We start from the raw sequence: 16,079 nt of genomic DNA, 5'->3' as shown, positions 1-16,079 counted from the left end.
GGGGGCACAGGCTGCCTGCTGCAGGTTCGGGCTCCCACCCTGCTGCTCTCCCCTGGGGTCTCCGAAGTCCGGCAAGTGCAACCCTGAGTGGCAGGGATCAGCGGAGATACACAGGGATCCCCTTGGTGCTGTGAGTTCCGCACTGCCCGGCCACACATTCTTCACATACAGGGGGAGCAGGGAAAGTAGTGCGGGAGTGTGCCACTCACTGCAGTCCCGTGTGTGGAGGATGCATTGCCAGGACAGTGCCAGGGCACGGGGAACCCATGCCCCCCAGATCTGTGCGCAGCGCAGGCCCACTGCGGGCTCCTGCCCTGCTGCCCTCCCCTGAGGCCTCCTGTGAGCTCTGTGTGGCCCTGCAGTGAGTGGCACAACCCTGTGCCACTTCTCTTACTGTCCCCATACATGGAAGACACATGGCCAGGGCAGTGCGCAGAGGCAAGGAGATCCCTACATGGCCCCATTCTTCCCTGCCACTCCGGGTCACACACGCTGAGCTGTGCAGGCCCCGTTAGAGGACAGCAGGGAAGGAGCCTTCCTTCCTTCCAGAATGCAGTTCAACAAGGAGAAATGCAAAGTACTGCACCTAGGGAGGAAAAATTTCCGGCACACCTACAGCCTAGGGAATGACCTGCTGGGTGGCACGGAAGTGGAAAGGGATCTTGGAGTCCTAGTGGACTCTAAGATGAACATGAGTCGGCAGTGTGACGAAGCCATCAGAAAAGCCAATGGCACTTTATCTTGCATCAGCAGATGCATGACGAATAGGTCCAAGGAGGTGATACTTCCCCTCTATCGGGCGCTGGTCAGACCGCAGTTGGAGTACTGCATGCAATTCTGGGCACTGCACTTCAAGAGGGATGCAGATAACCTGGAGAGGGTCCAGAGAAGGGCCACTCGTATGGTTAAGGGCTTGCAGACCAAGCCCTATGAGGAGAGACTGGGGGACCTGGACCTCTTCAGCCTCCACAAGAGAAGGTTGAGAGGCAATTGGTGAGGTTTTATTCACCAAGGCCCCCCCCGGGGGTTACAAGAAATAATGGCCACAAGCTAGCAGAGAGCAGATTTAGATTGGACATTAGGAAGAACTTCTTCACAGTTAGAGTGGCCAAGGTCTGGAACGGGCTCCCAAGGGAGGTGGTACTCTCCCCTACCGGGGTCTTCAAGAGGAGGTTAGATAGGCATCAAGCTGGGGTCATCTAGACCCAGCCCTCTTTCCTGCCTATGCAGGGGGTCGGACTTGATCTATTGAGGTCCCTTCCGACCCTAACATCTATGAATCTATGAATCTTGGGGGTCTGCAAAAGAAAATTAAACTGGTTCACTGATTAACAAGTCCGCCTAAGTGAAGAAGCAATCGGATCAGAGACCCCCCCCAGGTTATGATTTTCAAATCTTACAGCGGGGCTCTCATTTCTTATGGGGCGGCTCAGCCACCCCAAGTTCCCCCTTAATTCGTACCCTGATTAGGAGTACACTTGGACTTCTGTGAAAAGCATGGGCCAGTGCTTTGCATGCCAGTCTAGGATGTTTGACATCCAATTAATCTCCTGTTCTGCCACAAATATCAAGTGTAACACTAGATGCATAAGCCTTTCTGTCTCTCAGTGTCCATCCAGTTAAATGGGAATTATTATGCTTTCCTTTTTCACAGAGACATTCTGAAGATCAAGGCAGACAAGGTTCCTTGGGTGAATTTGATATTTTTTATTAGACCAACCCAAATGGTTGGAGAATAGTTATTAAGCAAGCTTTCGGGTTCAAAAACCCTTCGTCAGGCTAAGGAAGCTTCAGCAGTTGGTGTGTGCTCTTCCTGGATGGAATGCAGATGACTTTTCATTCCATCCAGGAAGAGCACACACCAACTGCTGAAGCTTCCTTTGCCTGAGGAAGGGTTTTTGAACCCAAAAGCTTGCTTAATAACTATTCTCCAACCATTTGGGTTGGTCTAATAAAAAATATCAAATTCACCCAAGGAACCTTGTCTGCCTATGTCCTTAGACCAACACGGCTACAACCTAAACTTCTGAAGATCAATACATTTAAGATTTTGAAATGCGCAATTGCTCTCACATAGCAATATTCACAAATAATACTTTCTGTCATCTACAGCTGGTTAGGAAATTCCATTCCATCCTGTGATCTTGGCCTTGTTTATTTACATCTTTGTTACCTCTTTCCTGGACTACAGCAATGCAACGTGTGGGTATGAAGACCTGTGTATAGGAATCTCCAGCTAGTACAGAATGGTGCAGCAGCCTGCATTACTGTGAGCTCATCAGACTTGTCTTCCACCTTGTACATTGGCTGCCCATAAAATACTGAATGAAATTCAAGAATTTAGCCCTTATTTTTAATGCCCAGGATATTTAAAAAGTGACCTAAAGCTTGCAGTTGAATTTTGGGATTGACAGCTCCTCTGGCACATTAACACTTTTTACACTAAGGTATAAGAGAATATGGCCACATCTACATGGAAAGTAGACCTTTGTTAGGGGCCATTTTGAGGCTGTGACATGAACTCCCTCAGGAACTAGGAGTATTACAAGCCTCTCAATTTTTAGCTCCAAATGCAAGGTGCATTATGCAGAATCATAGAAAATAGGATGAAAGGGATATCAAGAGGTCCATTAACCTCCTCCAAGGCAGCATCAACTATACCTAAGCCACTCCTACATCTCAAACATTTTGACCTTGCTTTCTGTAGCATCAATATATAGCAACATGTATGTTAAAAACAGAAGAAAATAAAATAAGACGTTCCACTGAGCATATTTCTCTGCCTGGAGAGGGAAAGAACAAGCAACATTCCACATGTTAGTCATGTCACTTAATGCACTACTAGAAGGTAGGTACTATAGTGATGAGCACAGAACAGCGTGTACATGAGTCACCCAGTTGAGGCATGCAAAACTAATGGGACCTTCCCAGTCCCCTGCTACTGAAGGCAAGTCTGACTTGTCTGATGCAGGATATTTTGCCAAACATAATATAATAAAGGTCTGTACTATGCAGTAGCATATACATAAATAATTATTGAATTGCGAAGGGAGAGGCCGTGACTACACAGGACAGTGGCACATCAACATATGGTGCTTCTTACTGACAACAATAAACAGGTCCTTAATGGCACACAATAACACATCCCTTTTGGAGGAAAATTTTCATTCAATTGAATGTGAAATCATGGAGTGCAGATCAACCAGCACTGCCACAAGTTGTTATGTTATATTGCTCAGTAAGATTATTTTCAATATGAATAGTCATGACTAATTAATAGATTCATAGATGTTAGGGGCTGGAAGGGACCTCTTAATTATATAATAATAAGATAACAAGTTTTATTGGAATTTTAAAATGAAACATAATGGAATGTTATAAAACTTGTATGGGGAAAAATGTCATGTCAGAGTATATATTTTTAAATGAAAATCCATGGGTGAAAACCAGAGTTGCCACCTGTCCTGATTTGGAAAAACACTACTGAATGACTGTGCTGCATCATCCCATCACAGTGCAGTGCCAGCACTCCCCAGTGCCATGCTGTGGTCACGTGAAAAAGCTGGTCTGCAGGATGGGGTTCAATACCATACAAAGTGTCACAGATTTTTTGTGGTATCTTTTTACTGGACCAACTGGATAGTTGGGAGAGCTGTTGGACAATATTTGGGGCATGAAGTGCCCTTCCTTGGACCTGAGATTTGAGGAAGGGCACTTGATGTTGGGAAACTTGTTCAACATCTTTCCCAGCTAACAGTTGGTCCAATAAAAGATATCACCAAAATAAAATAAAATAAATCTTTGCCTTTCAGACAATCCCATCACAACCACAACACTCCAGCTGTATCCTACAGAGTTTGACATCTGCTAACTCTGGGCCATTTGATTCAGTGCCTTGTAGAGAGTGCACTTTCAGGCTTTAACAAGTTTAAGTTTTATGAAGGTGCTTTGGGTAGATACCATATCTTTTATTAGCCCAGCTAAATCTAATAAACGATATTACATCTACCCAAAGCGCCTTGCCTGCCAATGTCCTTAGACCAACACGGCTACGACCAACATTCCTGCAAGGTTTATCAACAGTTTCATTAGCCTTAAGGTAGGAGTGGAAGAAAAACCCTAACGACTTGACTGAGAGCAAGCACACTGCGGAAGGAGGCAGGGAGAGCCGCCCCTACAGCACCCCGGGCCCATCACTGGCGAGCGCAGACTGAGGCGTCTCTGAGCATCACCTGCCAGGGCACCAGCCTGGCGGAAGAAAGGCAAGAAGAGAGAGAAAGAGAACCCTTCTAACCCCCGCCCTCCTTTTCCTTGCCCTTCTTCCGGTGAATTCCAGTTTGAGCAACCAATGAGAGCTCGGGGCGGGCCAGAGCAACAGCCTCGCATCCAATAAGCGTGAAGTGCGGCGGAAGGCAAGAGGAGGCACGAGGGGGCGGGGCTGGTGGTGTTGGCTAGTGAGGGTGGGTGCTGCTGGGAGCGGAAGCGCTGGGCGCTGGGCGCTGTGGGCGGAGATGGCTGCGGCGGCGCTCGTTAAGGCCCTGGAGCCCTTCGGTGACTTGGGGCGGGTGGGGGTTTGCTTACGGTGTCTGTCCGTCCGTCCCCGGTTAGGGGTGTGTGTGTGTGTGTCTATCCATCTGTCCTGGGGCAGGGATTCCGTCCCCCATCCATCCATCCCTCTGTCCCGTGAGGGGAAGGTGTCCGTCCACTCGTCCTGTCCTAGGATGTTTGTCCATCCATCCATCCCAGGGCGAGGGAAGGGTGTGCCTGTCCGTCTCAGGGCAGGGTGGGCGTGTGTGTCTGGGGGGGCTTGGGCAAGGGCAGGGGGTTTGGAGTAGGATGTCTTGGAGTAGGTGGGGTGTGGGGAAGGGTATCCTGGGGCATGGCAGTGGGGGATATGGGGTGTGGGGGTTGAATGCTCCTCCTTTCCTTCCTCCCTCCCTCCCTCCTGTGGTGCAGGGGTGTGTTGGACATGGAGTTCGGTGTGTAAGCTCCCTGCACTCCCTTCTGTACTTAAAGCCAAGGTATTTTGGCTCCTTCCAATGGCACCTTCCTGGGGTGTCCTTTGTCAAGTATGTCAAGTCCTCCTACTTTCATGGCACCTTCCTGCGGGGATCCTGAAGAACCCTAAAAACCGCTGAAGCTGGCAGCTCGGGGGCACAGCAGCCATCAGGGGATCTCAGTTCTCTGAAGTTTCTAGCTCCAGAGCCATCGTTCTTGGGACAGGGGTGTGGGGGGACGTGTACATCTGTGCGTAACAGCTTTTTGAGCTTGATGCAGAAGTGGACCACGGGATGATAATTGGTCAAAAAGGATTGGTCCCTTTTGGCTTTGAAAATCTTGGATCGTGTTATTCAGTTCTTGCTCAGAAAGCTGGAATTTGGTTACTTCACGTGTCTTGTTTTGGGGCACAATATGCATGCATGAAATATACCTGTTCCCTCCCTTTTTGTATATTTCTCTCCTTCAGTATATTTGTGTATAATAGTTTAGCAGACTGGCTGCTTGGACATTGTCACAATGAATCAATTCTTTAGGCCTGTCAGACAGTGTCTTGTTATAGAGACCATGAGGTTGAAACCTTGCCTGAAGTTTTTTTGGGTTTTTTTTCTTGTGCAGGGGCATTAACTGACTAATATTGATTGATTTGATTGATTTATTTATTATTTTTATTTTTAGATTTTGGCAATACAGCTGATGTCATTAGATCAATACCACAAGACCTATTTGCAGAGCTGGTGAGTAATGTTTCTATCACTCATTGCTATGACTGCATTTGTTGTAAAGTTTAAGTGGTTTATGACTATCTCTGCTGGCACGAATTTCCATTACAGGGAAGTGCCCTGAACTTTGGCACAAGTGGACTAAACCTTTTCCTCAGTGAGGCTGAGTCCATTTCATGTTCATATTGCTATGGTTTTTTCTTGAGTGGGGCATGCAGGGGCAGCTAGCTTGAAAAAACCGACAACTTCTTGTTGGTTTTATCTATGAAATCTCTTACCACTAGGAAAGTTATGCACCCTTATGGGTGTCAGTTCGAAATTACCACTAACAGAAAGCAGACCAGTCATTTGACTATGTTCTTTTGCAATTTTGGTGGTATTTGTGTCATTTTAGTAGTAACCTCTTACTTTATACAGTCACCTCATCTCGTTTAGTATACTCATATTTAACAGTTTAGTAGACTGCTTGCTTGTTCACTCTCACAGCAGACCAATATTTTAGGGAATCAAAGCACTGAAATCTGGCTTTAGTTGCCTGCTCAGCTGAAGATTGTTAATATATTATTTTTTAAGTAACTGTACTTGTCCTTGACTGCTGTTCATTTAACTTTTTTTTCTTTGTAGTGTGAGCAAATTATTCAGCATCTTTGCGGTAAGATCCCAGGTGTGAATACAGTAGAACTATGTCAGGTGAGTTACATCAGTAATGGTTGGTCATAACCACTACAACAGTTTACATTAGGGTATACAGTTTGTACAGTGAATTGTAAAATGTGCTTTAAAGAATTGCTATTTTGTAACTATTTTCTCATTCTTTTTACTAGCGATTTAGAACGTCTGGGATTGCATTGATTGTCAGTGACTTGGCAAAGGTAGTTAATGTCGTTTCCTTTTTATTCAGGTGAGCAAAAATCATGTCTCTGCCCTCTTCCAATCGCTCTCTCTTTTTTTCTTTTTCTTTTAAGGTTGAGGGGTATAATATATATTGAGTTAAGTTTGTGACCTCTTTTGATTCCCTTATGTATGTAAAACCAAGATATTCTGGCTCCTTTCAACCCTCAATTTTACTTTATTTTTTTTAATTAAACCATAAATCTGAATTGAGTAACTTTTTCACTTCAGCCAGTCTGTCTATAAAAATGTAGTGAATGTAGAAAGGAAGTCTTAATTGCTCCTTTGAGACTGTTTGCAAGTTTTATAGCAGTTTAACTTGGCTACCTAAGATATCAAAATGGAAGTTGTTAATGGAGACCTTTTTACTGCTCCATTTTCAACTAGATCATCCCAGCCAAAGCTGTGTTCTCCAAGGATGGAGCTCCCACCACCTCTCTAGGTAATCTGTTCCAGTGTTTTACTACCCTCCTAGTGAGAAAATTCTTCCTAATATTTAACCTAAATTTCCCTTGCTGCAACTTCAGACCTTTGCTCTTTGTTCTGTTGTCTGCCACCACTGAGAACAGTATAACTCCATCCTTTTTTTACGCCCCCCGCCCCTTCAGGTAGTTGAAGGCTGCTATTAAATACCCCCTCAGTCTTCTCTTCTCTAGGCTAAATAAGCCCAGTTCCCTCAGCCTGTCCTCAGAAGTCATGTGCCCCAGCTCCCTCACCATTTTTGTTGCCTCCACTGGACTCTTTGCAATTTGTCCACATCCTTTTTGTAGTGGGGATCCTAAAACTGAGCACATTATTCCAGATGTGGCCTCACCAGTGATGAATAATCAATTCCATGGACCTACTAGCAACACTCCTAGCAATGCAGCCCAATATGCCATCAGCCTTCGTGGCAACAAAGGCACACTGCTGGTTCATATTATTGTCCACTGTAACCACTGGGTCCTTTTCTTGAAGAACTGCTGCCCAGCCTGTCAGTCCCCAGCCTGTACTAGTGCATGAAATTGTTCAGTCCTAAGTGCAGGACTTTGCACTTGTCCTTCTTGAACCTCATGGAATTTCTTTTGGCTCAATCCTCCAATTTTATCTAGGTCACTCTAAATCTTAGCCTTACCCTCCAGCATATATACTACTCCCTTCAGCTTGGTGTCATCTACAAACTTGCTGAGGGTGCACTCTATGCCATTTTCCAGGTTGTTGATGAAGACCTTGAACAAAACCAGCCCCAGGACCAACTTTGGGGCACTCCACTTGATACCAGCTCCGAACTAGACATTGAACCATTGATTACTACTCTCTGAGCCTGGTGCTTCAGCCAGTTTTCTATCCACCTTGCAGTCCATTCATCCAACCTGTACTTCCTTAGCTTGCCTGCAAGAATGTTGTGGGAGACTATATCAAAAGCCTTGCTAAAATCAAGTTACATCACATCCACTGGTCTTCCCACATCCATAGAGCCAGTCACTTCGTCATAGAAGACATCAGATTGGTCAGGCATGACTTGCCCCTAGTGAATCCATGTTGACTGTTCCTAATCACCTTTTTCTCCTCCAAGTGCTTAGAAATGGATTCCTTGAGGATCTGCTCCATGATTTATCTAGGGACTGAGGTGAGGCTGACTGATCCGGAGTTCCCTGGATCCTCCTTTTCCCTTTTCTTAAATATGGACACTGTTTGTCCTTTCCAGTCATCTGGGACCTTTCTTGATCATCATGAGTTTTCAAAGATATAGCCAGTGTCTCTGCAGTCACATCACCCATCTCCCTTAGACCCTCGGGTGCATCCCATACTACCCCATGGACTTGTACACATCCAGCTTTTCTAAATAGTCTCTAACCTGTTCTTTCTTCAGGCATGCTAGCTTCTGACTTGAACAGACAAGCTTTCTTGGGAAGTTATGTGAAATATATACATTCTTATAGTATACGTTTTCATTATGATAAAGATGGGTGCTAGACATTGTTTTTTCTATTATTATTATCCTGCTGGGATTTTTTTTCTACTTTATAAAATTGAAGAATCCTGAGGATGAATTGCTAACCTAAACCCAGAATTGTTTAAAATATTTTTGTACGCACTCTAGAGAATTCAGCAGGGGCACTGCATGGTTTTATTTACAGAATACCAAAAACTATAAATAGCACTAGCTATTTACTGGACGGCTCGTGTGTGTGCATGCGTGTATGTAGCATGTATTCTCAACCGGGCTCTTTGAGATCATGGAAGAGGGCTGGCGTGACTAATACCTGTAGTATTGTTGGGGTTTTGTTTTTTTTTTTTTTTTTTGTGTTGGGGGGGGGGGGGTCTTCTTTAGGATTGCCTTGTTGTGAGGTTTTTGTGCCATGTTTTTCTCTCTTGCTCTGAATTTACTACATCTTTACTTGGGCACATTATTTTATTTGACTCAGGATAATTTTTAAACTAAGAACTCTTTGGGTCACTGCCTCCTATTCCCTAAGTACTCATAAATAATACTATGATACCCAGTATTTATTATGCTATTTATGTGCATGCACACATACAGAGCTTTCAATAACCTTTTTTTTTAAGGTGCCATAGCTTAAAGGTTTCCATTAGTACTGTGGTTTCCTATGTGCTATACACATCCAGAAAACAGTGTCTCAGTCTGAAACTAGGCATGTGCATTAGAGAACAAAATATGATCCTACTTGTTTGTATAAATATAGACTGTCATAATATAAGTTGTTTTTTTGCGGGGGGAGGGGGGGTTAAATAAAAATCATTATGTATTATTATTATTATTATTATTATTATTATTTTTTAATTAAAATATAGCTAGCAAAATACAAAATATAGACGGAGAGAGCTAATGGAAATCCTTTTGCCCATCTGGCGTGAGAGACCAATCCCTAAATTTCTGAAACACAAAATGTTGACGTCTGTCTTTTGGATCTGTTTACAGCACAGCTGCCAAAAACAATATCTCTGCAGAAGAACTCTCTACCAGCCTGAGCAGTACAGTCAATGTGCTGCCAAAACATGCAATTCAGGTCATTTGCCACGTATGGAATGAGCGGGGTAAATCTATCAGTGTGTCAGAGGAAGCTAGAAATATGGCAACAGTGGGGCAGGTAATTAACTTAAAACTTTTGGTTAACGTGAGCAGCATCTTAAATCAACTTTAAAACCACATTATGATTCTTTTTAAGTGTACAAAAATCAGAAAGTTTTCTTTTTGTTAGACCAAGGTGAGTACCTATGCATACCTTCCAAAATAAAAAAGGTCCCACAATTGTCTACCTTTGGAGTATTACAAGCGATGAAGATGACAAATTCAGCCATAGCAAAAAGACCTAATGTGGGTATCCATTCTGGATCTTGTTTTCTGCTTTGTTTCCTGAAATGTCTTTATTGAGCAAAAACAGCTGGCACATTTTGCTGGCAGCAGAAATTTTATTTTTTCTGCACGTGTCCAATCCAAACTGAGAATGTAATGAACTGATAAGGCATGCTTTGCCCTATTAAGGACTTTAATCCCTGGTTTTAAAAGTGGAAGCTAGGATTGAATGCCCTTCAGTCATGTATATCTGATATAAATAATTAGTAGCATGATCTTTCTGTTGCTGAACATGGCAGCCCAAGTATGTGTTTAACGCAATTTTTTCATTGTGAATAATAATATCAATAAGCTTTCAGTTCTTAGTAGTATGGTGAAGTTTTCAAAACTGACAAACCATAATCACAGTTACTCTGTTTTCATAGTAATTGTTTAATCACTTTTAGCTTGAATAGTTGAAATTGACATCTGTTGAGTTTACATTTCTCTGAAGGAATCCTTTTTGTTTTTGTTTTTATCGTAAATGTAGACATTCTTCAGTACTTGCAGCTAGTAAGCCAGGAAAAAAAATGTTGTCTGGACAAGTGAAATTTAATGCCTGGCTACTGACCTGTATTTAAATCCTTGTGGATCCCCAGATCCTTCCTGTGGTTTAAAATGAAATGCACTTACCAGTATTACAAAATAGAAAAGCAAATGGCTAATTCAGTACTGACCTGCTGAATTCGTCTTCTGCCTTTTGTTAAGCAGTAGTGTTTACACTGTACTTTAAGACTACTTACTTATGGCTATGAAGTACTCTGAAACAAAAATTTTGGACCAGTGTTTGCATTGTTCCAATTCCCTTTATTTAGGCGTTTGGCAGTAAAGAGGATTTTATGGTTTAGAGCTTCATGAAGATGGTGACCTTGTGAAAGTTCTCTTGGATTCTCCTCCTCAGGAGTTGTACTTGCAGTTTGTGGGTGTTTGGGGTTATCTTTCAAAAGACAGTCCACAGAATTTCACTTAACTATTTTTGCAAGATTTTTGTTTGTTTGGTTTTTTTTGCCATGCTAAAACTTACCTTTGGTGTCTCATCATTGCTATTCCAGCTGTTCTTGTATAACAACTCTCCATTTGGACTTAGAGGGGACTGCTAATTAAGGTCAGATAATAGGGGTGTGTGAAGCTTCGGTTGCTGATTCAGTTCAGAGAAGATTCAGAGGCCAAATTACTGAATCTAAATTGAATCGGGAGACCAAAAAAAGCCTCTGAATTGATTCTTTCAGGGGAACAGGAACTGAGCACTTCCAATCACAGTGCTCTGGGGGAGAGACATAGAAACAGCACATAAGTCTCTGTTTGCAGCCTTTCTGTCCCTTTTGTGAGCTGTTCCTGCCTGAGCACCGGGAAGGCCCCCTGCTGCAGGGTACCATCCCTGCTGGTTTCATCCTGCTGCACCTTAACACACGCACAGTCACACATGTCGTGAGTTTTTGAGGTGCAGTTTCCCAGCAACCCCTGCACCTATCTCCTTGAAACCTGGCAGGCTTCATGGCCTCAGCAGGGGCTACCACCCCTACTGTTTTCATCCAAATATGCAAAAAAAAAAAAATGACACAGTTATAGGTATTTTGGTGATTTCCCCGTTATAGTCTATGGCCAAATCTCTCCGAATCAGCGTTGAATCTTCCAAAGCCAATTCAGCCGAATTGATTCAGGACAGTGGGCCAAATCAAATTACTGTCCTGCGAATCGGCCGAGTCCATATCTTAATCAAATATTTCCCTATTCACACAGGCCTAGCAGATAATTATAGTGTGATTCAGTAGAGTAACTAGGAGTGGGCGAGAGGGGTACCCACTCTGGTCATCAAGTTAGGAGGAGCACCAGAATCACGCCCCCAACCCACAAGAGTCTGCACCGCAGCAGCATACCCATACCAGGAACTCCAAAACAATCCCCAGCTGCTGCTGCTTTTAAGAACAATAGCTGGGGTGAGTAGAGCATACGCAGCAAAGGCAGCAGCAGCTCAGGTTTTGATTGTGTAGGAGTTCCTGGCATAGGTAAAGTTCTTGCCTGCCCAGCTCTTGGAATCTGTGCAACCCCCTGCTGATCCCCCACTTCTGCAGGGTTTGCCTCCAGTGCCAGCTCTTGTTTGTTTTGCCATGGGCATGATTGATTAGGAAGCTAAATGCTACATGTTAGAGACCTTGAGAAAATGAAGCTCATGTTTCTGTTTCTCTTAAATAGTAGTTTTTGCATACAGTGTATTCACTTATAGTTGAGGTAAGTTTTTACTTAATTGGCACTTATTTGGGGAATTTTCAGTTTGATCTTTGCAAGGGGAAAAAAAAAAGAGAAAAGAAAAGGAGACCTGTAGAGTTCTGTATTGAAACCAGAATATATTGCATAACATCTCCTTTTGTCTTTCTGTTTTTCTTAGTGGAATATAGTGCATGCTCTAGCTATTCTGTTAGACTAATGTATTGCTGCTGATAGTGTAGTGACAGTAGAATAGATTGGAAATTGTGTTTAAAATTTATTCTGGGTTTTTGTTTTTTCCCTTCAGCTTATAGATATTCAATGGAAATTGGGAATGGCAGTGAGCTCTGACAGCTGCAGGTCTCTTAAATACCCTTATGTTACAATGACACTAAAAGTGGCAGACCCTTCTGGCCAGATAACAAGCAAGTCTTTTGAAATGACAATGCCACAGTTCCAGGTTTGTATTCTAGTTTCATAGAAGTTGGTCTCCTTAAGAATGTTTTACTTAATAGAAATTGCAGTTAGGGAAATGTGCTTTTATTTTACTAATCTTCAAATTGGAAGAGGATGATTTGAATAAGCACTTCTCCATACTTTTCTGACTAATAATCAGTTGGCTTAAGATGTGGAACTCAATTACTCCTTTTTAGGAACTCTGGCCTACAAATTCCAAGCTAAAAAGTGATTTATCCCGAAGTAAACCACCTCCTGACAGTGAAGCAAAGCAGCTTGTCCAAAATCACTCAGAAAATGACTGGCAGAACTGGGTGTAGAACCAAGCTCTTTGGAGTGTGAGTCAGGTGCTCTGATCATACTGCCTCCTGCTTCCACTTTGTTTGCTGTTGGTTCAGCTAAGTTTCTAGTATGTAAACAGAGTGATTTAGAAGTGTAATTATAGTCCTACATATTAACTCCTAGGGGGTGTAAAAGTAACACATCACCTAAACAGCAAGTCCTCATGTCAGTTAATAGTGAAAACTAACATTTGTGCTAGCTAAAGAAGAAACCTAGAAAATAAGAGTGACCACAACTTCACACGTACCCCAAACAAATAAACTGAGAAACCCCATTTCTCTTATTTTTGAAGTGGTGAGGCCACTTGAAAAATTGCATTGTTGTGGAAATGTGAGGGAGGGATGTTTTTAAAGCTGCTGCTACAATAAGTGAAAGTCGAGAGAAAGTTGTCTCTTCTCTCCTGTGTAATAACTTAGGAACAGCACGTGTGTGGTTGATTTTTATTGTGTTCTGCATAATTAAGCAGTAACAGTCGCATTCTTTTCTTGGTTGTGTGGGTCTTTTACACAATCTCCAGAGCACAGAGTAATCTGGCTGGGGGGAAAAAAAGATCAAGGAGGCTTGGAACAGATGTAATAACTTTCCTTTTGTTTAAAATGGTTCTTCACAATGATTACTCTTCTACAGATTGAAAAATCTAGACCCTTTATATGGGATATCGTACACTGCCTTCTGTGGCATGTGTGGCCCTATTTGTAATGGCCATTAAAGCAGTGGTATTCAAACTTTTTGAGCTGAGCCCCCAATTTGAACTACAATTGTATTTGTGCCCCCCTCATCCCAGAGGAGCAGTGCAGCCAGGCACAGGGCACCCCATATCCTAGCAGTTGGCTTGGCTTGGCTTGATGGGGCAGGCTGCACCCACCATGGCTCCTGTGCCTCCTGCCTCAGCCCCACTGTGGCTCTAGGCTGCGTGCCCGCCGTGCTGGGCTTCCAGAGGTGTAGCAGCCCCCTGGCGGAGCCTGCTTTGGCCTCCCTGCCCCTTCACCCTTCCCCCCCTCTCCCCCCCAAGGCTGCAGTGGTGTTGGCTCCTTGCAAACTTTTTGCCCTCACCCCTCTGTGCTACATCCCCATCCACAACATTCCTTCATGCCCCTCAGGGGGGCACGCACCACATTTTGAAAACCACTACATTAAAGGGATGTTTGTATCCTGGTTTCCTAGTCTGTAGCAATAATGATATTGGTAGACTTTCTGAAATGTTCTATGGGTGTGGAGTACCCCACTGTTGCTGTTACTCTTTGTTTGGTATGACACTTGCGTAATGGGGGCAGGGGTGATAATAGGGGCAACCAGCCCAGGTGCCCACTTCGGGGGGCCAAAAAGGCAGCTGCAAACTGGAAGTTGCCACATCCTCTTTGTCCCAGGAACCATGACGTATGCTGCTGTACCATTCCTACATACCAGTCCAGTGATACTGTTCACTTTGATCATCAGCAGCTGTCTTTTGGTCTCTAATCATTTTGCCCACCTGTGAATTTTACTGTCTTTTGCTTCTCTGACTCTAAGACCCATTGCAGCATACCCCTCCAGTTAATTGTGTCTTAAAGTGTAAACTGGCAACACATTCAAGTGATTAATAGCACAGTAAAAAGTGGAAACCAGCCAGAAAGTTACTACACACAATATGTATAATAACTTTATGACCAGTTGATATTGTGCCTCAACCTGAATGTGGCTAGTGGTATCTCTGCAGCCGACAGTCAGCTGACTGTCCTCGTGCTCTGGACTGCACTGGGCATCCCTGGTGCAGTCCCCATCCTGCTGATGATCAGCTGATTGGGAGCTCTCTGTGATGAGCCACAGAGCACTCCCAATCTGCCAATCGTCAGCTGGCTCCAGGGACTGCCCGCAGGTCAGTTTGAGCCTCTGTGTCCTAGGAGCCAGCCATTAATCAGCTATTTGTCAGGTACCTTGCCAGCACAGGGGGAACTCAAGATAACGATGCTGGACTCTCCCTGCACTAGCCAATAGGATTCCCAATCCCAAAATTACATCTTCTGCTATGAATCTTGCACATGATTAGAGGTCTAGAGAGCAGGTCATATGAGGAGAGACTGAAAGACATGGGACCATTCAGCCTGAAGAAAAGACTTAGAGGGAACTTGAAGGCAGTCTCTAAGTATGCTCCTTGTATACATCAGGGCCTGGGGGAGCACTTGTTCACCAAGGCACCCCAGGGGAAGACAAGAACCAATGGCCACAAGCTGTTTGAAAATCACTTCAGATTAGACGTAAGGAGAAAGTTCTTTACGATTCGAGGACCAAGGGTCTGGAACCGATTGTCGTCAGAGGTGGAACAATTGCCTACCCTGGAGAGCTGTTTTTTTTAAAAAAAAAAAAAAAAAAAAAAAATCTTGATGTGCACCTTGCTGGGGTCATCTGACCCCAGCAGTCTTACCTGCCCAAGTGCAGGGGGGCTGGACCTGATGACCTCGTGAGGTCCCTTCCTGCCCCTAACATCTATGTATCAGCATATATGAATCTATGAATGTGTGGCATGGCAGGAGGCGTGATAGTTGGGATTGCAGATTGGATCCCATCGTGCCTTCAGATGAACATTTGTCAGTGACCTAGTGATGTAATGAGGCTAATGAACATTTTATTTTGAAACTAGGCTTCTATATGCGCAAAGGTAGATCCTTTACTGAAAAAACATAGAAAAGCATAAGGTAACTACTATTTTTTCTGAAATGTTAGAATAGGGGGCGGGCAATTCCTTTGGGTGGTGGGCCACTTACTGAGTTTTGGCAAGCTGTTGAGAGCTACTTGGTTAACCCTGCCCCTTGACAGGTGCCCTGACCCCTGGTTGCTCTCTTGGGACTGAAAGTCTCACCCCCTACCTCCTGGCCTTTGCCACCAGAAGTCCTTCCCCTTGCCCCCAAAAAATACTCCTTTCAGCAAGGGATTTTGCTGTCTTGGAACCAGAAAAATACCAAATTTATATTCTAAAAAACAAACATCTAAAACATTCTTTAATTTGATTTTAAAAAATTTTTTTGTCTTGGTTTACATGTTTGTATAGCATACATGGAGGTGATTGCACAATGGCTTAAAATGAAGTCTTACTCTTGCATATTGTGGGGGGGTGTATGTTGGGTGTGGGTGTGTCTGCGGGGGGTGGGTAG

At 43.8% G+C, this 16,079-nt stretch overlaps 1 protein-coding gene across 4 annotated transcripts in view; it reads left to right on the top strand.

The window, feature by feature from the left end:
- The first annotated feature begins 4,417 nt into the window (after positions 1-4,417).
- The window catches only part of COMMD6 (COMM domain containing 6), a 13,305-nt gene continuing 1,643 nt past the window's right edge, over positions 4,418-16,079 (top strand). For 2 of the 4 annotated variants that reach the window (XR_003092710.1, XM_014517169.2), the window contains exons 1-6: positions 4,420-4,551; positions 5,677-5,735; positions 6,345-6,410; positions 6,545-6,621; positions 9,535-9,703; positions 12,461-12,613. Coding sequence is in view for 3 of the 4 variants with exons in the window: in XM_014517169.2 (XP_014372655.1) it covers positions 4,512-4,551; positions 5,677-5,735; positions 6,345-6,410; positions 6,545-6,621; positions 9,535-9,703; positions 12,461-12,613 (564 nt within the window). In the remaining variant the exon portion in view is untranslated. Of the gene's footprint in view, positions 4,552-5,676; positions 5,736-6,344; positions 6,411-6,544; positions 6,622-9,534; positions 9,704-12,460; positions 12,614-15,568; positions 15,624-16,079 lie in introns of all 4 variants that reach the window. The other 2 variants (XM_014517168.2, XM_025197334.1) reach the window with 2 other exon arrangements.

Source organism: Alligator sinensis, unplaced genomic scaffold (assembly GCF_000455745.1).
Source record: "Alligator sinensis unplaced genomic scaffold, ASM45574v1 scaffold241_1, whole genome shotgun sequence".
NCBI lineage: Eukaryota > Metazoa > Chordata > Crocodylia > Alligatoridae > Alligator > Alligator sinensis.
This window is presented reverse-complemented; position numbering and strand designations above follow the sequence as displayed.